We start from the raw sequence: 21,979 nt of genomic DNA on the forward strand, positions 1-21,979 counted from the left end.
TAGGAATGAAAAGAAAGAAAAAGATATAATGTGAAACCACTCCCTTATTTTGGGATTTTTGTTTTTAGAAACCCAGGACCACCCACTTGCTCCCATCCGTTTTCGGTGCACTCTGTTTTAACCTTGAAGTCCGAGCTCTCTTCTCCTCTCTCCCCAGCTTATTTTACAGTAGAGCGGAGGCACCCTCTTGCTCCCGTACCTTCCTCCCTGGAGAATTAATCGCTTCCCCTCCCCGGCTCTTGGTTCGACTGGGACGAACGAACACTTCGCTGCCGCGGTCATCGACACAACCTCCCCAGCCGCCCTTCCCGCACCTCGCCGCACCCCCGGGCAGGCACCGGGCGGGCGGGTTTCACGCTCCAGTGGCCGCCCGGAGGAGGGTGCGGCGGCGGCCGCTCTCTGCCCCGGGGCAGCAGGGAGGGGAGAGCGGGGCGGAGCGCGGGGCCGCGGGCGGGGCGGGGCGGAGGAGGGAGTGGGGGAGCGGCGGGGACCGGCGCCTGTTGCCCCGAGAGAGTTAACGGTGCGGGGAAACTCGCCTCTCCTGCGCCCATGCCGGGCGCCTGGCAACCGGGGCGTCCGCGCATGTAGGGCCGCCGGGGGCTGCCGCCGCCGTCGCTCCCCGCCCCCGCCAGGCCCCGCGTCCCCTTCCCCGCCCCGGACAAGGCGTTTAGCGTGCCCAGGCGTGAAGTATGGCATGCAAAGATGGTTTCTGCCAAGGAGCCAGCCATCGCCATGTCCTCGGGTCTTTCCATCGCCCTCCTGCACTGCTTGTGCCTGACGACGTGGTGAGTACCCCGGAGACGGCGGGGGCACCGGGGCGGCCGGTCCTGGGCTCCCGGGGGCTCCGCTCACCCGCTCCCTCTTTGCCTCGTAGTCTCACCGGGCCGCCAGGGCAGAGCAAAAAAGAGGAGAAATTGTGGCCGGAGAATTTCACCAGCATCCTGAACAGCCTCCTGGATGGCTATGACAACCGCCTGCGACCGGGATTCGGGGGTACGGTGGCGGCGCGGTGCCGGCGTTAGGGGGTGAACGGGGCAGGGGCGCAGGGCGCAGCGCTCGCCGTTAGCGACGGAAAACGTGTGTGTGACCCTCCCCCTCCCCGCCCCGGGGTCCGAGCCCTCCGGGGAGGGAAGGGCCGGCAGCGAGGCAGCGCCTGGCCCCGAAAGCTCTGGGGGGGGCTGAGAGTCCCCGGCCACAGGGGCTCTGCTGGCGCGGCCCCGGGCTCAGCCCCCGCTTGCTGCTCTGCCCACACTCTGGGCTCGGGCTGCTGCTGTTGCGCTGGAAGAAAAAAAGAAAAAGCCTTGAAGCCGGTGTGCGTTGGCTTGATGAGCATGGAGAGACCTGTCTAACATCCAGATCCTTCTGGTTCTTGGCAGTTTTTGGCCCCTAAATGCCATGGGTCGGGTCCTAGTAGAAAGAAGTGTATTTTCACCAGCCTAAGAGGTCAGGTGTTTAATGGGTGCTTTTCCACTAGTTAGGGAAAAGCAGAGTTCAGGTGCCTGAGCACACCAGTTCTTTACCATAGTCGCTCGAATTCCAGCTTTGCTTTAGAAGTAATAGACTTAATTGCTGTATAGGAATTAGAAGTGGAGGAGTTGTGGATTTGCGTTCACTTGTGCTTTGCCTATGGGAGTTTTGTATCCCCTTTTGTGCCCCAGTCTGCTAAGATGCAGTTTTGTGCTGGTGAAGAAGCAGCCAGACTTGCTGTTCTTTGTTGGTTTTGATGTTACTGTGTAGGAACTTGGAACCAAAAAACATTAGGATCCAGCTGAAATAAAAGTTTATTTTGTAATCTAGAAAGAAGATATTAAAAATATAGATTTGCAAGTTAAAAAGAAAGACTTAAAAAGAAATCCTACAGCTCTTATGATGCACAAAGCTATAATGAACATTTTATAGACTGCTTCCTATGTAGGATTGAATGAGATCCCTGTGTAGGTTTATATTGCAAAATACTTTCTTCCTTCTCTGAAAGTAACTTCTTCGTACACGTGATCCATCTGCACCAACACGTATGCCAACACGTTCCCCATATGCCATATACAGTGCTCACACGCATGATCGTGATTGTTAAAGGACAACACCTGGCATCGTTGATCACTCCTTTATTATTTTGAGTGTATGGAATAAATGAGGCCTTCTGTAAGTTAGCTTACACATTAAGTGAGAAGGAAGCTAAATTTATTAGCACCCAGAGGAATCACTGGGAACTGGTAGCCTTTTGCAATTTAGTCTCTGCAGAGGGGTTACAGGCACTTCTGCACGTGTACAAGAGATGTACTATGTTTGGCATCATTTTAGGTTGAATGCCAACTAATTAGTCATCTAGCAAAGGTGCTTTATGAGTGTTATCAGATTTCTAAAATTAGACAACTACTAAATATGAAATATGACATACAGTTTATGTTGATTTTTATTTTAAAAAAGCTGTCCTGTGTAGGATATTTCGCAAAAGTAGATCTTTTTCCTCACTAAGTGTTACAGGCTTTCAGCAAAATGCTGTCAAGGAGAAAAGGTTCATTGTATCTCCTTGAACTTTCATAATGGCAATATTGAAGTAAATGATAGAGGGAGGAAAATGCTATCAGATTTCAGCCTGGGGAAAACACTTCTGGGTGAATATTTCACAAAATGGGTATTATATTGCTTCTTCCTTCTAACATCTAAACCACTCATCTTTGCATTTTTAACTTCTAAGTAAAACATGGGGAAAAATGCTTTATTTTTTGAAAATGATGCCTGCCTCCCTAGCTCCTTACAGCAAAAGTTATCTTCATCTGATTTGACAAGAACAGCTTACAAAACAAACAAACAAAAAAAACCCCAAACAAAGATACCCACAAAAAACTAAAACAAACAACTAAACAAATAATTTTCTGCAGTTGGTCATATTTGACTTTTTGTCATAACTCAGAGTAATAACTGTGAATTAGTTATTAAAATATAAACTATCCAAATAAAATTTTCCTTTTTTTTTGGTCATAAATCTTTATGACAAATGGGACTTCCATCTTAAAAGTGGGTCGTTCACTAGTTTATAGCATAGAAAACAAAGTCAGAGGGGATGGGAATATTTAGAAACAGAAAGTATAGTGTGTTTTGGTAATGTAAAAACTACGTCACTTTCTGATGAACAGCAGAATATTTATTTTTGTTTTATTCTGGAAGCTGATTCACCGTCTAATTTTCACGTGACTCAAATTGAAGGTTTTATTTTAAGAACAAAAGACCTCATAGAGGTCTGACTGCTGATTTTAAACTTAAATTAATGCAAACATTTCTAATTTTGGTGCAAATTATGTTTAAAATCAGACTTGGAGAGATAGCCAAATTCTGAATGTTGCTGGCATCTTCCAGAGTTGCCACAAATAACAGTCCATGAAGATTTTTTGCATGCAGAGTGAAGTAAAAAGTGGTACATTTTGGAGATTTCCTAACACTGGATCCAAGTTCTCCCCACTGTTACTAATTAGCCAAATTTTTGCTAGTTATGAACGAGAAGTTAAATTGCTTGAGCATGCTTACAGTCTGGAAATGATCTCTCAGGAGGGTTTTGAACCTCAGTGGAGTATATGGAAGCTTGTCTTCGTACTTACGCAGGAGCGTGGCATATGTTGAGGATTAACAGAAGAATGAAGTTCCCCATGTAATTGGATTGACACCTTGCGTTACAAACTCTCACTTTATTAAATGGATTAAAAAAACCCAAAAATGTTGCTGTCACTTACTAAGCACTGTGAGTTTTGGTAGTGTGATAAATAGTGTAATAAACCAAACCAGAAGGTTTATGAAAAAGGTTATTAAAGGCCATTTAAGTGAAAGTTCCCATTAAGTTTGGGGGAGGAGGAAATCTAAAGAAGCAGGAGAAAAGCAGAGACATCTAACCTAGAAATTTAATGAAACAGAGCAGAATGGGCAGTTCTGCATAGAAAAGAAAAAACCTCTAGGTGCTGTCAGGAAGACTTTAAATGCATAAGAGTTCTGAATTCAGTAGAGGGAAGGTATTTAGGGACTAATGAATAGAGCAATGCTGTATGATGTTTGAAAAGAGTGTGGTGGAAATGAAGGCAATTCCCTTCTCTACACTCTATGCTCCATTATATCATTATCCTCAGAATGCAATTTGTAATGCATGTGAGTTTCCTGGTCAAAACCACTCCATAAGAACATGGTGTTTACAGAAGCCACTTAGAGTGTGATTAATTAAAAGCATTATCTGCTGGAAAACTTCAAACGTGCTACCACAGTGCTATTTTGATTCAGCTGTAGAATTTTGAAGCAAAAACGTTTCTAGTTATGCCCTGACTCCAGTTTTCATCTGCTTTTAAAAATTTTGTGTATGACAAAAAGCAAAAGTATAGAAAGTTGCAAAAGCTGGATTTTTTTCTGAAAATTTCCTTGTTACCTTTCTCCCGGTGATTAGTTTCAAAGTGACAGTAGAAGTCCAGAAACTTTTTAAAAGGTGTGTTATTGACTTGAAGTAAAAGGCTTGGGTCTGATTTGCCATTTTAAACACTTGCACGGTTTCAGACTACACTTGAGCAACTCTTGACATAAACAAGAGCCTGTGAGATCCAGTTCAAACATGTATTGGATTGTAACTTTAAAAAATATAATGGTGTCTTTGAAACTTTCGTGGTACACTGACTTACCACACTTTAGCCTGCACTTGGGGAAGTAAGAAGGAATGGAGGGACTGAAGCTGGTAAAGGCAGTATCATTGTGCGCTGCCATCTATCTGCCAATTTTAATGAATTGTGCCTTTTAGAGAACATCTCATCTCTACTGTCTTGCTTTTGATGGCCAATTGTATGGCCAGACAGAAGAAAAAAGGTGATGTATGGCTTGCCTCCCGCCCAAGGCTGTGAGTCTGATGGCGAAACCTGTGGTTGTTAGCTCTAAACAAGCTGATAGTATCGTCCACGGTGTGTTACAGTTGGTGAAAGCTGGAGCTCTCTGTCCTCATGGATTCTGTTTACTGGTGTGAGATGGAGTCTGGCATGAGCTTCAAGTCTCACCATCAGCCATCAAAACGGTGATAGCTCAGTGCCTTTCTGTTTGGAAGGTGCCACGTACAGTGGCTCGTAAGTAGAAGGAACAGGACTGTGTTCATGCATTTTCCTTTTTCTTCCTCTTTTCATATTTTTTCTTGTGATCTTGTACCTGTGAAAGTGCATTTGAGTACTTGGTGGAATTAAATACGCTGGCTGTCTCCCTTCAGAAGAGTAGGAGAGGGCTTCTCTGCCCCTTCTAGGCTGTGTGATGCTCAGCTGATGAGCAGGATTTCTGGAGAGTTTCATTTCCTGTCAATGCAGGAGGAATGACTTTAGTCAGAAAATAAACCCAGAATAAATTTGAAGAGCAAAGACCATTTTCTGGTTTTAGAGAAAAGAAAAATATCTACATGATTATCTGCTCTTATACGAACTCATGTACCTTCAAGGTTCCATTGCTCAGCAAAATAGATATTGTAATTTATTTTTATTTTTTAGATTGCAAATGGACTTGAAGTGAGAATTGTGAAGTGAAGCTGATCTTTTTTTTCCAGGCAATTGTCCATTCTCCCTCAGCTGGTGAGAGTAGATGACTCAAAGGCTTAACAGGATATGGTGTTAGATACCTGTAGTTGACTGATTTGAATTTGGCCCAGGTTAGTAATGCTTGAAGTCATTACCATCTGTCTGTTGTTCAGTGACCTGTATAAAATTAGCTGATATTCTTAGTCCAGCCCTTAGTAGACAGGTGTCCACATCATGAAAACTGGCACCAGTACCAAGCTTGTTGGCTGTCTCAGCAGAGATTATCTGCTGATGAACAGGCAAAGAAACAGTAATCTCCTCATTTCTGGAGGTATGTTTTTCTCTTTTCAGGGTTCAGATGTGGATGGATGGATGAACATATGTAGAGACAAAGGTTATTGTGTGCTGCTGTGTTTGTTGTATTTGCCTTTTGGTGGAGAACGTAGCCCATGTGTTTGAATTCCACATTAATTTTTAAAAAATACCCTACCTAGTTGTTTCCTAACAGAAATCTTAAGTGTAGCAGATGTCCTCAGCTGTTCTTCCTGATAAAATGAAACAAGAAAATGTGCTTCATATGATGGCTTTTTTTTCATCACTTAACAGATATCAACCCTATTCAGGCAGCAAGAATTTTGAAAAAGAAAGCACCAAATCTTTCAGATGTAGTTACTAAAAAATAAAAAATCTGTATCAACTACTTTTTTTTTTTTTTTAAGGAATTGATGTAATATAATTTCATGAAGTTTATATATCCTGAGACTGATCTCATAATAACAGCGATAACTGCACTTAGCATTTGAATTATAATTTGCACACTGAAACCTTTGTACAGACTTGTTTGCTAATGTTCCCGATTGGTTGCATGACTCTTGATGGCAAAATTTGCAACATACAGAAAGCCTGTGCAGGATTTGACTGTTTACATACAGTGAAGATCTCTGCAGTGACAGTTGCCTATGGAGACGTGAGGATAATGGAGCCCAAAGTCTTTCACTGGGAGCTGTGCTGCAGTTCAACCCATATGTTGGCATAAAACACATGGGAGAGCTATCTTATGTTCCTCTTCACAGGGTTAGGGCCTGACATCGCTTCTTCAGCCCACATGTAACATCTTTATCTAACACTGAACTATTCTGGCTTTTTTGCAGGGGTTGCTTTTAATCCTGCCTGAGCTTTAAAGTATATTATCCTGCAAGCAGTGATTCAGACTTAACTGTTCCCACTGCAGTGTGTAGGATTCTCCTCCTATTTCATTGACATAAAAATACACACCAGTGTGTTATAAATAGTTCTTCAGCATTTCTAAAGATTTATGGTGGATATATGCTTTCTGAACATCCATTGAAGGATAAGACCAAATGGTCATATTTAAAGTTAATTGGCCTTCTTAGAACTCCCTGCATTTTATTGCCAGTAATAGTGTGTTAAAGATTCTAATAGGATCTTCTGCTTGCAGAGCCTGATTTGATTAATTGGTGCAACACATTCATTTTGGAGGGATGCTTAAATCACCAGTAAAAGTAGGTTAGGTGACTACAGATCACCTCCTTGTTGACAGGAATTCCCATGATTAATAATAGTTGTGGGTTTTTTTTCTTTTTAAAGAAGCATGACTCACTATTTGTACCCCCGCTATTGTTAGCAACTGGAGTTACGTTTTCTTCTAGAACAAGAAGAATAAGGGATAGGTTTTGGTGTCGCCATAGATACTCCTTGGTTGGCACTGAGTACTGGGATGTGTTAGAAAATCCAAGATTTTGCCTTAACAATTGTGAACTGACAATGTAGGTGGAAGATGTGGAGCACGACAGGGCTGCGATTGGAGAAAAAGCATTAGGGAGATAATTAGCTTCACTGTCCCTTGCTGCTGTCTTCACTCCTGCCAAGCATTTTCCTGTTTGACCAAGGTTTTGGATGCAAAGCAAGGATTTGCATGTCAATACTAGCTGGATAACTGTTATGATGCCTAAAATATTTCTAGATCCTCATTCACCTGCCATCCTATCGTGGCCTTTTAACATTTGTTTTGTCACTGTGCTGCCATCATGTCAGGCAAGCAACTGAAAGTAAACTTTAATTTAAACCTTCTTTTGGGGCTTCGTTGTTGTCTGTGAGTTCCTCCTTCCTACCTACTAATAAATAAAGGTTTGAGAGCAGAATAGCAGTTACTAAACCATAGTTTTAGTCCTGTGTTGCTGCTATAGGATTTCTAAGAGCATTAAGTCGTAGGCTTGCTGATTTGGAGATTAGCTTCTTGGTCTTAGCTCTTAGCTCTCCCCTTCTTTCTGAGAAACTCCAAAAAATAAATATGCAAGAAGCCTTTCAGCACTTATTGTCCCTGAAGCCGTAATCATTTAATAAAACAAAAGAAATCAGTGCCTGAGAAGCATCATCTCATGCCTGTGGAAAAAAAAATAAATCTGTCCCTTTGCTCAGTTTGATATGATTATAAAATTATGGTGTTCTGTGAGCTAAATAAAAGAAGATATCACCAAAAGAAAACAGTTAGAGTTAGAGATTTAGTTTTTTTGTTTTGTTTTGGTTTGGTTTGTTTTTTTTTGTGTGTGTGTGTGTGGTGTTTGTTTGTGTTTTGTTTTGTTTTTTAGGAATATTCCTATTTAGCTTCTTAGAACTAACAAATAAAGCAGTTCCTGAAAGAGATTCAGGAACTGAGTGCAGTATTCAGTATTCTTTTATTATTGAGCCTGATTCCTGCGTTTTCCTCTTAGAGCTACATGGGAAAAATGACTTTTTCGTTTTTGTAGAACTTTGAATTTAGCAACATATAAAGTTCAGGTGAGATAAATATTTATATCTTTAAAACAACTGTAGATAAACTATTGTCTTGTGATTATGGGAGGTCAGATACAATTGGATCTCTTCTATTTCTGGATACAAGTATGATAGGGCTTTTCTTTGCTGTTCTAATACTGAAGATGAATATCCTCACTTCCAGTATCTTGACAGCTCTAATGGGAGTTTTTCCAATCTTTTGGAGCTCTCCTGCTCTGCAGAAATATTTATATTGAGGAAATCTCATTGGACTATGTTGTCAGCAAAATAAGTGTTTAAATCACTGGTGGATTTCCCTGACCTAATGAACACTTTGTTATTTGTAGAAAGGGATCAGCTTCCATTTGACACATTTAGAGAGCAACCCATTGCAAAACACAAACAGCATAATATGGAAGTGTGTTATCTGGAACTAGAGAGTTTCTGCCTAAAGCCTATTCAAAACAAACATGCCAAACTATCCAACTTTCCAGAGATTGTTGAGCTACGAAACGTTCTAGGGTGAATTTTCTTTAGATTTTATCTCAAATAAATGTCCTTCCATGAAACTGTTAACTTCCAGCGAAGTTGTGTTTTTGACATTTAGCTGAAAAATTCTTAGCTGTTCTTTATATAACTTGCGAACTTCTAGTGAAAACATTTTACATCATTTTATTTTACGTTTTGTTCACAGTTTGACACTCGTTCTAGGTGCAAAAAGTATAGGTTCCCTATTTTCTAGTTTCTTATTTCTTTTTCTCCTTTTGACATTTGATTCAAAGTGACATCTGTGAAGTGATTTTCTCTGTTTGTAGTTTTCTTTCCAAGAGGGACATATTCTTCTGCTGCTATTATTCTTAAGTCTTTCCTTCTTTAGTTTTAGATTACAAATGCTATGATAAAGCCTGTATTAATAGACTCGAGCCACTTGTTCTCTTTAGAAATTTGAGTTGTAGGGGGTTAGAAACTGTGGTTGTGAATTTGTAGATCATACTTTTTTTTTTTTTTTTTTTTTTCCCCCAAATAGATACTGTTTGGTAAGATCACCAGTAATTTTGGTTTTTGTCTTTTGTTTTGTTTTATAATTTGTGACGAATAAACCATTAGCTAATGCTTTGATCACAGAATCATCATAATAACTGGTAATGATTAGCAACTTTTTGACTTTTTTAAATCGGGAACAGACCAAAATCCCAGTGAAATTAGTTAGTACATATCTTCTTTGGTTTAAGGGGAACTGCAGAGTGTACTGTAGAGTGAATGCCCATCTGAAATTTTGGGGTGTTTTGTCCTGTAATAAAGAAATGACATGTTAAAATGAAGCTGCTTCCCCTGAGGGCTGCTGTGCAGTACCTACATATGAGAGTGCAAGACCTCTGCTTGGGGCACTGGTCTTAACAGTGTCCTAAATATCGCTGGTTCTTTCAGGATGGGCTTTCTATAATAGTAGCATGTGGATCTTGGTTCAGACCTTCAAAAATGCTTAGATATCAAACTTGTCTTTTGACTGTTAGTATTAAAGCATTTAAGTATATCTAAGGATATGGATGCAGTTCTTGATCCTGCATTACTAATTGCTCATGGCATGCTCATATCTGTAGTCCAGTTATTACTAATAGGACAGAATGTTAGTAATAAATGCCTTGCAGAATGTGAATTTCCTGAATTCAGTGCTTGTTGTTAATTAGTGTGGTGTTTTCAGTGAGCCTTTTAATTTTTTGGCATCTATTTTCTTATCCGTTGAGTCAACATTGGTTTTCTGAATGGGGATTTGCGTGGAAATGCTGCTTTTGATTTACGTATTTGGTAAAGGTAATTGAGCAGTGCTTGTTCTTAGAGACTTATCTGAAATGACCTGTGTTTGCATTGTGCTCTTGCTCATCTGCAGAATCCTCAAAGTGATAACCTCACATGCCAGGATCGTTTATGGGAATTGTTGACCTGCAAAATTGATATTTTCTTGCTCATTTCCTTTTCATACATTAGGTCCTGTTACTGAAGTGAAAACAGATATATATGTCACCAGTTTTGGACCTGTTTCTGATGTAGAAATGGTATGTATCTCTGGGATTGAAATACCATTTCCTGGTTCTGAGAAACCATTAACTGCAGTAAGGAGTGGATGCTTCATCTGTACTATGCTGTCAATCACACAAAGTAGGCAAGATTAGTAACAGCTTAATTTACAGGTTATAATTAGATACATCAGGCCTGATTCTGCTCACCCTTCCACTGGTTTTTGGCTGGCTTAAGGAATTCAAGTCATAGGATTTAAAACACACTTCCATGGGGTAGAGGCGGAATCAAGCCTTGTGGGGAGTGACTAAATCAGTCTACTGTGGGAAAAATGTGTAATATCTTTGAAATTGCCTTCCCTTCCTGAAACTTGTGTTATTCTCAGGTGAATAATGATTACATCATTTCACAAATACTTGTTAATGTTTTCATTTCAGATGAATGCTTTTTGCTGATATTTGTGCCCCTTTTAGCATCACTCTCAGCAAATGTTTGCCTGATAAAGTTTTCATAAGTGTCTCCAGAAAGTGAATGTCAAAGTGATGTGCATGAAGTAGTTACAGAAGAGAAACATTATATTTGTATGTACTGTTATTTGTGCCTGAGTGGCATCTGCGTTCATTTGAGGTCAAATCCAGCATAACTCTCATCAGCTTCTATAATCTACTGCTACACCTTTAAGTGACACAATAGTTTCTCTTTTTATAAAATATCCAAGAAGTCACATGGATGTAACACACCTATATGTGCTAAACTGAACTTCTTTAAGGGAAAGGCCATTTCAGGAGAGTGACTTTCTTCCCATACGGTGCTATCGTGCCCTTTGTAGTGCACCTGATACAGTTCTATCATGTGGAAAAGTATGTGATAGCAAGATATTTTTTCAAGGGCTAGATTTGTGACAGTAGTCTCATACTGAAATGCATCTTACCCCTTCAATGGTTGCCATGTGCCATACAATGCTGTTCTGTGTTACAAGAGTTACAAGAATCTGGTCCCAAGGAAATCTAGTAATATGTGCCTCAAATCTGAAATGAGGGCTGCATGGCACCTCTCAGGTTTTACTGAAGCATTTGACATGCTGCCACATAGAAGTTATTAGTTATATTGGAGAAGGCAGGAGTGAGAACATGCACTGAAGGTAGGTAAAGAACTGGCAAAAGGAGAGTTTACAGGAAATGTTTACCCTTTCGTCATTAGGGATTAGTTAGAAGGCTATTCAGGGATCCAGAAATTGTTTTTGAATTAATTTTTAGTTGATGCATCCATTAGAGACCCGATGGAATCTGAATGTGGCTGCACTCATAAAACTCACTGAAACACCAAAGTGTGATATTGTCTTAGTACAGGGGATGATCAGAATGTCTTTTTAGAGTGCGGTTACTTTATTACCCAATATAATGAAAAGAGTTGAAATCTGGTGTTGCAAAATCTGTCACGTAGAAGCTAATAACAGAAACTGCTGCTTATGAGCTATGAAGTCACCAGCAAGAAATTACGCTAGAAAAGAGACTTTTCATAGATGACCTATAAACCACAGTGGAGGATGCAGCCATGGAAAAGAAGACAGATATAATTCTACAGTAGTAGACATGCCTCCTTGCCCATGCAAATAGGTATCACCATACAAGTAGTTTCAATGGTAACATTATGCAGGAAGTTTGAAATAAAGTCAGAAAACATTGTTTGGCTTAAAAAAAAAAAATCACAACTGTAAGTTAGAAAGGACTTAAAGCTTTCTGTGTTACCTTTTTCAATGCCACATAATGCTTTTTTTTTGGTGAAATGCATTCCTTTGTCCTTTCATTCACGTATGGTTTCTCATGAGGTGCCTGTGTCTGCAGTTCTGCACTTGTTGTTTTCTTTGGGGCACCTGAATGGATTTTCTGAGAAGGTTAATGGGATAGTTAAAACCAAATGTGTGTATATGCACATTTATCCATGCTTTCTGGGCATGGCAAATGAAATATTTAGCTTTCGTCATTTAAAAGCTTGCTGTACAGCAGCTGAACTTAATTTTTCTTTCCTGACTTTAAAGTGGTAATAATTTTTTTGTCCTGGTATTTTTAATTTAGCCAGGAGCAGAAAATCCATGGATTTATTTTCTTTAAAACTCTGTTGACACTTATTGTCGGAGGTAATTTGTTTCCTTTTATATGCTTGACTACAAACTCAATTGCCTGCTTCCTGCAACTTAATTAGATTAATTATTCCTTAATGATTAAATATGTGTAGCAATTTATTGATATGACTAATGTGGGAAATTAAGCTATTAAGAAGTATACAGCAAACTTTAATTGGTGGAAATACATTTGTGTAGTGGACTTAGCATTTTCTTTACTATTGACTTCTTTGCTCCTGAGGGATTTTTGTTTTTTTACAGGCAACACGCATGCAAATGTGATCTTTGTTTTTCTGCAATTCAATACAGGAGTATACAATGGATGTCTTCTTCCGTCAGACATGGGTAGACAAAAGATTAAAATATGATGGCCCTATTGAAATTTTAAGACTTAACAACTTGATGGTTTCGAAGGTGTGGACTCCTGACACTTTCTTCAGGAATGGGAAAAAGTCTGTCGCACATAATATGACAGCCCCAAATAAACTCTTCAGAATAATGAGAAATGGCACTATCCTCTACACAATGAGGTATCTAACTTGTTTGTTCAGCTTCTTACAATTACTGTATGCAAAAAGTTATAATGCCTAGACAAAATGGCAACCAGAGACTATTTAATTTGTTCCATTATAGGCTTACAATAAGTGCAGAGTGTCCCATGAGATTAGTGGACTTTCCCATGGATGGTCATGCTTGTCCTCTCAAATTTGGGAGTTGTAAGTTGCAATTATGAAATTTTTTGTAACTACAGAATTTGAATAGTAGAAGTAGATTTTGAACAATTACTGAACTTTCTGAATATTAGTCTTGATACACAATCCTTGTGCAGCCAAACTCCTGTTAAGTTCCTTGGAAATTTTAATTAGAGCCTAAAAACTTAAATCTAGGCAGAGAATTGAAAAGCAGGCAGTGATTCAACTGTTATGTTAAACCCCACTATTCTGGCTATATAGTTGTTTGAAATAGTAGTTTTTCTTGGTTCTTAGGAAGGAATTGGATACTCAGGAAAGTGAGAGATTCTCTGGAGAAGATACAAGAGGGTGGGATCTGTCTTGCCTTCCAACAACCAGGTAAAAGGCACCTAGGAAAACAGGTTGACTTTCTTTACAGTCAGTGGAGGCACGTTGATGTCTTAAGTTAGATGTCTAGGGATTTGATCTTTAGTTGTATTTGTCTTGGCCTATAGTGGGATTCTGCGTGACAAGTTTAGTCTAGATAAATAATTTTAGACCAGTGAGAGGAATCAGCATGGGTGACTTTCCTTTTCTGCTTTGAAATCAGATGTAGATTTTTAGATAATCTGCAAATTTTGGCTAGAAGAAACATTTTGGGACATACTACATAACAACCAACGGAGGCACTTATGATTCCCTGTTTTGAGTCTGCAGCAGAGACCACTGAGACCACCTGGAAATGGTTGGTACACTCCATTAACTATCTTGTCACTTTTCTAAGCCTCCTCAGTTGCTGACTTCTCTGCTTTATGCTCAGTTGTAGTCTGTGGCTGGACATTAATCTGTTTTCCTTAACTCCATAGCCCTGAAATTACTTGTAGTCTTTCCTTAGCATAAGTTCAGCTTATATGGCTAGGTAGTCAACCAAAAGGGTGTATTAAAGACACTGCTCTGATAAAGCTTTTCATCCCTGTTTTGGTGAGGCTGGAGACCAGGTGCTGCTAGAATTGGTTTTGGTATCAGCTGTACGATAGGGAGACCTCAATAGTGAGAGCTTTTCTACAGGCATATTTCTTCAGGCAGAATCACCAGCCAGCAGAAAGTACGCTTGACACTAATGTGATATCTTCCTCAGTGAAACTTGAAATAAGATGTATCCATTTCAAATGCAAGACTGATTTAATTTAATTTTAACAGGACTTTGGGCTGTGTAAGGATTGAATGCTAGCCTTATGTTGTATCTTTTGTATTAAATGTAAACCATTTCTTTGGGTGTGCTTATTTTTGGGCTATTGTGATTTTTTTTTTTTACTGACTTCTGGGTTCTGGCAAATATTTTAAACACAAGTTTAAAGTTTAAAATATAGCTTTTAGTATAGTATAGTTTTTAGTATACTCACTCTTTTCTGTAAAGAAATGTGCACTTGGTCTCCAAACTAAATCCTTCTTATACATGCCCTTTTTCATATATTAGTATATTTTAACGATACAATTTTAGATAGAAATTTCTAAACTAATTTAAAGATAAATTTTACGTGCCCATATAGGGCTCATCCAGAAAGAACTTGAGTTTAAACTTCACATTCAAATGTGAAGTGGATTTCTATGTGCCCCTTGATGTATGACCTTAGCTTCTATTTATTCTTCTCTGAGGGTGACTTTTGGGGGTAACTTAACATGAAGAGTGTCTTCTAAAATTGTCAGGGTGAGGCTTGCTGTTCGATTTCAGTAGGTTTGGATTGGGTTCTTAGTAAGGTGTGAGAAGTTGTTTCCTGTTTATGCAAACTGATGCTGTGTTGTAGATGCTTATCCAAAGAGTGAAATGATTTATACCTGGACAAAAGGACCTGAGAAGTCAGTGGAAGTTCCTGAGGAGTCTTCAAGTTTAGTTCAGTATGACCTGCTTGGACATACAGTATCCACTGAAACCATTAAATCTATTACAGGTAAGAATCTCATTAGTAAAAACCAACTTGAGGTAAAACTAACCCTGTAACATCCTCCAAGGCTTTTTTTTTCCTTCCTGTGTTCTACTGAATGTCATAGGGTATATATTAAGGTCTGAGAGCATAAATCTGAATTAGATTTCTGTCCTTCAGATTTACATTTGCAGATTCATTACCGTAGATTGCGACAGTTTCAGAAAGCTAGAATGAGATCATTACTCCGAGGGACAAAATGAGCATTTAATCACTGCTTAAAATGCAGTTTGAAGAGTCAAGAGGATGCCTGGGTGAGGAAGTAATTTCTCAGCACTGTATCCACATTATGTGCAAAAGACTTCCTTTGTTTGGCACTGCAAACAGCTCGAGATAGAAGTACAGCATACGGAATGGGTTATTAAAGCCATAAAAACCCTCTAGTCAGATAAGGATAGGCACAAATGCATTAGTCACAATAGATACTTCTGATGATTTGTGCTGTGAGAAAGAAGCAAATGGCAACTATGGGCATCCGAAATGAGTGAAGTATCACTGATGAGCAGTGTGGTGATAAACAAGCATAAAATATTTTTAAAATTTGGAATAATTTTCTAGGCTTCAGCAAGTTTGTGTGTTGTGAGATGGTCAAAATGAAACAGATAAAGCAAAGATATTTGTATTTCTCTACAGATGGTTTTCTCAAAGATAAAGCAGCATTTTGCAATAGACTAGAAATTTATTTCTTAGCATATTGGTTACTGTGATCTAACAACAGAATTTCCTTACTGTCTCCACAATGCTCATTCTGTAGTGCTTTATTTAAACAGATTTTTTTCAGTTTATGGTAAAACTGCAATTGTTTTGTTTAATATGAATGATATTTTAGGTAAACTCATAGTATTTTTAATGCTTGTTAATGATTTCTGCATTTGTTTCATTATCACGGTAGTGCTGATGCATAAACCTAGTAAAAAGCTGAGATGCCTCCATATCATTTAATGTACATTATTGTTATTATTGTTTTATTTGGCATGTAGATACCACAGTAGTCTAGATACTATGGTAGGTAGATAGCTTGTACCTTGGCACTCTTTTCTTCAGCAGGTGCCAAAAGAATTTTAAAACTCATGCTTACACTGTAAAATATAATCCAGTATTAGCTGTACTTCTATAGTATTTTTGATAGCAGCCTCAGAATGGTACGGTAAGGACCTACTACTTCCAGGATTTTTTGTTTAAAACTTTCATTCATTCTTGTCTCTAAGGAATGTATCTTTCCATGCACGTTAAGTGGTATGAATAGCATCATCTTAAGCAATCCTAGTTGATAATCTGAAACAGTTATTTTGCAATACAAATTGTATGCACAATCAGAAAAAATGTTTTGGTTTTTTTTTTTTTTTAGGTGAATATATTGTTATGACAGTTTACTTCCACCTCAGACGGAAAATGGGTTATTTTATGATTCAGACCTATATCCCATGCATTATGACCGTGATCCTTTCTCAAGTTTCATTTTGGATAAATAAGGAATCTGTGCCAGCTAGAACTGTGTTTGGTAATTATTTATTTTATTTCTTGTACTTTCTCTTTTAATGACTTCCACTAGAATCGGCCTTTCTAGTGCGTTGGAGTGTACTGCTGCTGTACTAGTGCGGGAACTAGGAGATAATGTAAATTCAGAGGAATTTTTGCTATCAATGTATGAAGAATGTTGGTATGTGAATCCTTGGAATCTCAAAAGAAATTTGGAATATTTAACCAGAAGGATGATACATCTCAGGATTCTGTCTGTTTGAGGAAGCAAAGTGGGAAGACCTGGCCCTGAGTAACAGAGTCATGTTCTTCATCTGCATCCACAGCAGTTTTATCCTCCAGTGAACAGTAGTGCAATTACTTGAACTTACACTTTCTAAAATACTTCTCAAACAATTTTATTGGGATTTTGTGAGATATACAGATATCTTCTTATGAGATATCTGTGTCATCAGTGGAAGGTTGTTATGAGTAAGTCTTAGATTCTGCTACTGTAATTTAATGTTTAGCGCTTTTCTCTCCTTTCTGCCATTGCCATTATGAAAATTAATTCAAACAGCAAAATTATTACAAGATATTGAAATTGCTCTCATCAAAATACAGGTTGAATGAGATGCTACAGTGAACTCTGAAAGGAAAAGCATAAGAAATTAGTTGGAAATATGATTCCTAACAAAGAAGTAGGATAAAAACATTTTTAAAAGCAGTCTTTACAGAGCAATATCTTGATTTTATAATGTACTGTAGTCAAAAGCAGGAAGAGAATATTCTGCAAAAAGCCTTTCTATAGATAGATAGGTGCTGGCAAGACCGATAGGAATTAACGTTTCTACGTGATGGCCCATTCAAACATGTAAGTGGAGTCAGAACACTGTTCCCTACCACAAATTAGACAAGATTGATGATTAGTTATAGGAGAAACAACCTGTAAGCCTAGTAAGAACCCTAATGAGAAGCTCTCAACTCCAGCATTACATTAGGCAAACTAGTATATCACTTCACATGCCTTTGCAGTGATGTTGAATACGGGTGCTTTTTTTGAAGGGAGTATTGCCATGAACTCAAAAGGTAGAATGTTTATTTACAGACAAAATGTGATAATTGTAAATGTACAAATTATAGAGCAATAAATGTAAGATGTGTCATTATACCCATATGTGAAACTAAAACCAAATAATAATAATGAAGTTTGGACATGCACTATATTACGTATAAGTCTCTAATATGCCTTCGAAAGCAACTGACTTAAAGTATGGCTAAAAGTATCTTTTTAATTTTCTGACAAATTCCAACAGGGACTCTGTTTTCTTAAGATAGAAATGTTGCAAGTGATAGGGATGAAGCCAGAATACCTACTATGGTACCAGGTTTCTAGAGGAACTGTCAGAAGAGGCTAACCAAAAAGTCTTTCCATTAGACACTCCATGATTAGGGAGAACTTGGCAAAGGTAACAGAGGAAGGATACACAAGGAACTAAGGTACATCAGGTTGTGATTTCCACAGTCAGAGCTTCAGACACCTGAATCTGGTGATTGTGGGACATTGGTGTTGTTAAAGGAAAGACAGCAGTAATTTCAAAACAGTTTTTTTAACATTAATTTTTATATTAAAATACTCTTCATCTATTTTTATATGGTTACATGCATTTCTAATCAGAAGCATGTGAGTATTTTGCTCTGGATAATTATTATGCAAGTCATGTGTACATATAACTTTTTTAACCAGAACTTAATTCCCTACCCTATAAATCTCTATGTCACATATCCAAGGCCAGTTGCAGTGGCAAGTGCAGGTATCCCAGCAGAATGATTTAATAGAGGGAAATTTGATGAAGACTATGACAGTGAACTATAATACTGTCATGGCCTCTTCTGTCCTCGTTGTATTTGGGGAATGGTTGATCATTTAAGTCACTTCACTCCGATTTTACATCTGTTAAACAAATATCTTTAGAAAGGCAATTCAGACAAACTATTTACTTGGAGTGGACAAAGGCAGAATTGGGAAGGACAGGGATAAGCAGGGGTGGTTCTCTTCCAGGTAAACAAACAAACAAACCTCAAAAAGCCCCAAAACCAACTTTCCATATTTTTTTTTTTTTTCTCAGTCTTAAACATTTTCAGTGGTGTGTTTTTCAACACTTTCCCACTGAAGGTTTTGTGAGCTTGCATCTGTGTTTTTATCCTGCTGAGTTTTTGCTGAGATATTCTCTGTGCTTTCATGAGCTGGCTGTTACTCTCTTTTCTTTTTTCATTTTTCAGTAGGAAGGACTGGTTTCATTGTATCTAGTTCTCTGTGTGGCAGTGTCTAGGTGAAGCCTTTTTGTATCAGATTACCTGGATGAAACAGCACCATTTAGGGAATAGAGGGTGTGAGGATCCTGCTGGAAAACATGCTCTTAATTATTTTGATTTCTTCTGTATATATTCATTTAATCTTGAATTACAATGAGTAGAGTGTTCTTTTCATAAGAGTAAAGACCTCTCCATTTGTAGTCAGTCTTCCTTGAAGTTATTGTGGTAGGATTTATGCAAGGTTCACTGTATACTCTGCATTCTATATTTGTATGGTATGGGATATTTTGGATGAAAAAAGGGGGGGAAAGACCCCATACCTTGGTTTTATACAGCACATATTTGCATTTGAAGCATTACTGTGAAGTGGTCATATTTTGAGTTCAGTGTTCATGCTTACACACTTTAATTAAAAAGTTGTTCTTTCAGTAGATGAAACTCTAATTAAATTTCATCAGTTGACTAGTAGCAGAAGGGTTTAAAACATAAGGTGATGGTTTCTTAATTAACGGAGTTGTTAACATAATATTCTAGTTTTCCTTAGTACTGAAATAATTTGCCATGACTTAACAGTACCTGGATCATGAGTAGGATCAGAGGAACAGACACAGACTAATAGGTGGCATTTGGAATCCATTACAGGAAAAATCATGTTTTTGCGGCAGTCTGAGGAGCCCTTTCCTATTTAACAACTAAACATTTTCAAATGTTTAGAAAATAACTTTTTATGAGAAATTCTACAGAACTTGACATGAAAAAATATGAAATGAAGGCTTCCACATTTTCTTCATGTGAGCTGCAGATAATGTGCTGAAGTCATGGTTTTCCATGTCTCCTTCAAAAATCTATTTAACTATTTTATGTGCGTAGCTACTCATAGATATAGGATGGTTGCCGTGACTTAAATCTGATGCACTATTCACAAGCAGCAGAGAAAGACTCCAAAGTGATTTCAAGTCTTTGTTTGAAGATGCTTATCTATTTTCACTTCGTTTTACTCAGTGCTTTTGCTTTATTTCTTTGAAGGAATAACGACAGTGTTGACAATGACGACACTGAGCATCAGTGCAAGACATTCACTACCAAAAGTATCCTATGCTACTGCCATGGACTGGTTCATAGCAGTCTGCTTCGCCTTTGTGTTCTCTGCTCTTATTGAGTTTGCTGCTGTCAACTATTTTACTAATATTCAAATGGAAAAAGCCAAAAGGAAGACAGTAAAATCCCTTCTTGAATTTCCAGTTGCTCCAGTACAAAGAGAAAGAAGTACAGAAGAGACACTCATGGTATGTTTTCAGCTTATATGAACATTTTCTCTCTTTTTGGTAGTGTTTCTTGGTAAATATTAGTGTTTATTAGCCTTTACAGCTTCCCTCTGACCTAATGACACAGTGTAAGTCAACCTAGTGGAAGGCGGCTGCTACACTACGTTCAATGATAAAAACCTATAAAACATGATTTAATTCTTACTTGCATTGTTGGATTAACTCAGGGGAGAGAAGGAGGTTGTGTCCATCCGTACCTGGAGCCTCTTCTGTATTTAGTTATGTTTTGGTGAGGGTTGGTTAGAATAGGTATATTTAGGAAACTTTCCCTTTGCATGTTGATTCTGATTGGACTGATAATACAGACAAAGATATTACAGATTATAAGGGCAACATGTTACCTAATGTCACTAATGTCTTTCATAAGCTGAAGTGTTGCAGTTGTATCTTGAAGCACTTCTCTAGACATCACAGTTCTCCTTTCATTCCATGTATTGCCTATCTAGAGTTTTATTTCTTAATCAGTTACAGTTTCAGGAATTCTTGAAGAATACTAGATGAAACCTTTGTGTCTACCATTGATTTCATTTTTATGTAGTTTGTGTATCTTTGCACAGGAGCTCGCCTCAACTCCTGAAAGGGTTTTGGGGCTCTGTTTAACAAAATGCTTTCCAGCTTTCATAGTGCTTCAGATAAATTGTGACTTGCGTGGTAGCTATCTTAGTGTGTGGACCAGTTAATAAAGGCTCGATCTCATTTCCACTTGAGCTCATGGGTGATTCTTCTGTCCTCCCTTTCCCATTCCCATATGCTTAATCTTGGCTGCATCACTCCTCCTATTTATGAGACACCTGGCTAACAAAGTCATGACAGCACTTGCACCGACCATGGGGCAGGCCATTAATTCCCAACCATGGCTGACTTTTGGCAACAGCACTCAAGAAGCAAGATGCTGACAGCAGCGTTGTAATTTACTCTTCCTGTCAGGCTGACTTTGTAATTTCCTTTGTCTGACCCATGATTTAAGAACCGCTGTTTTAGACTAACTCTTGGTAATTTTGTCTTCTGTCTCTCTTTTCGCATCTCATTTGTCTTCTTCCCTATTCATCTCCTCTCTTCTGCCTTTCCACCCCCTCCATTTGCTATCGCTGCTCAGCTGCTGTCCACCCACTTCCATTTTTCTTCCTCTTCTTTGCTCTCCTACCGTAAATTATTACTGTTTTCAATCTCCTGGCTGTGTTGTTCTGTTAGCTCCCATTTCTGCTTAAAAGGATAGATGTGCTCCTGAAGAGTTTGTTACTCGTCACTCTGCTGGCTGCTAGTAAACAATGGGAACAAGAAAAAGTATGTTTATAGCAGTGTATAGTTTGCCATGTCACTAGAGGTACTGGTGCCATTAGCTTACGCTAAGCTTCATTGTACAGCATGCAGTTCAGTACCTTGGGCACTCCTGAGTGGTGTTAATAAATATTACTTCTGGTGATAGCTTTTACTTCGGTGCATAGGAAAATAAATTACATGAGAACAGTTTCACCCTAGGTTTATTTATAAGAGTCGATTAAAACAAAAGGAAAAAATAGTTGTTTTCTCAGGTAGCGATGCTGGAGGCTTAACCAAACTGTTTTGATTCATGGTCAGAATTGCTGTAAATCAGTCTTGTGTCATGCCTTAACCATTTGTACACATTTAGGAGAAACTTCTCTTTCTCTCTCTTTTTTAACAACAGCAACAACAGAACACACACAGCTTCACCCAACTCGAAAGCTAGATAGAATGAGACGTGAACAATTCTATTCCACTACTTAATATCTCAGTGACAAATGTGGTAGTGTGCTTACAAGTTTGGGAATTTTGA

The 21,979-nt window shown here is 38.6% G+C and overlaps 1 protein-coding gene across 1 annotated transcript in view; it reads left to right on the forward strand.

Moving 5' to 3' along the window:
• Positions 1 to 702: 702 nt before the first annotated feature.
• GABRA4 (gamma-aminobutyric acid type A receptor subunit alpha4) overlaps positions 703 to 21,979 on the forward strand; it is a gene marked incomplete at both ends in the record, with an annotated part of 36,594 nt that continues 15,317 nt past the window's right edge. The window contains 8 exons of the mRNA XM_080344051.1: positions 703 to 785; positions 875 to 993; positions 10,281 to 10,348; positions 12,742 to 12,962; positions 13,066 to 13,148; positions 14,909 to 15,052; positions 16,434 to 16,586; positions 19,886 to 20,145. Of these exons, the coding sequence (XP_080200177.1) occupies positions 703 to 785; positions 875 to 993; positions 10,281 to 10,348; positions 12,742 to 12,962; positions 13,066 to 13,148; positions 14,909 to 15,052; positions 16,434 to 16,586; positions 19,886 to 20,145 (1,131 nt within the window). The remainder of the gene's footprint in view (positions 786 to 874; positions 994 to 10,280; positions 10,349 to 12,741; positions 12,963 to 13,065; positions 13,149 to 14,908; positions 15,053 to 16,433; positions 16,587 to 19,885; positions 20,146 to 21,979) is intronic.

This window comes from Nesoenas mayeri (assembly GCF_963082525.1).
Source record: "Nesoenas mayeri genome assembly, chromosome: 4".
Lineage (NCBI taxonomy): Eukaryota > Metazoa > Chordata > Aves > Columbiformes > Columbidae > Nesoenas > Nesoenas mayeri.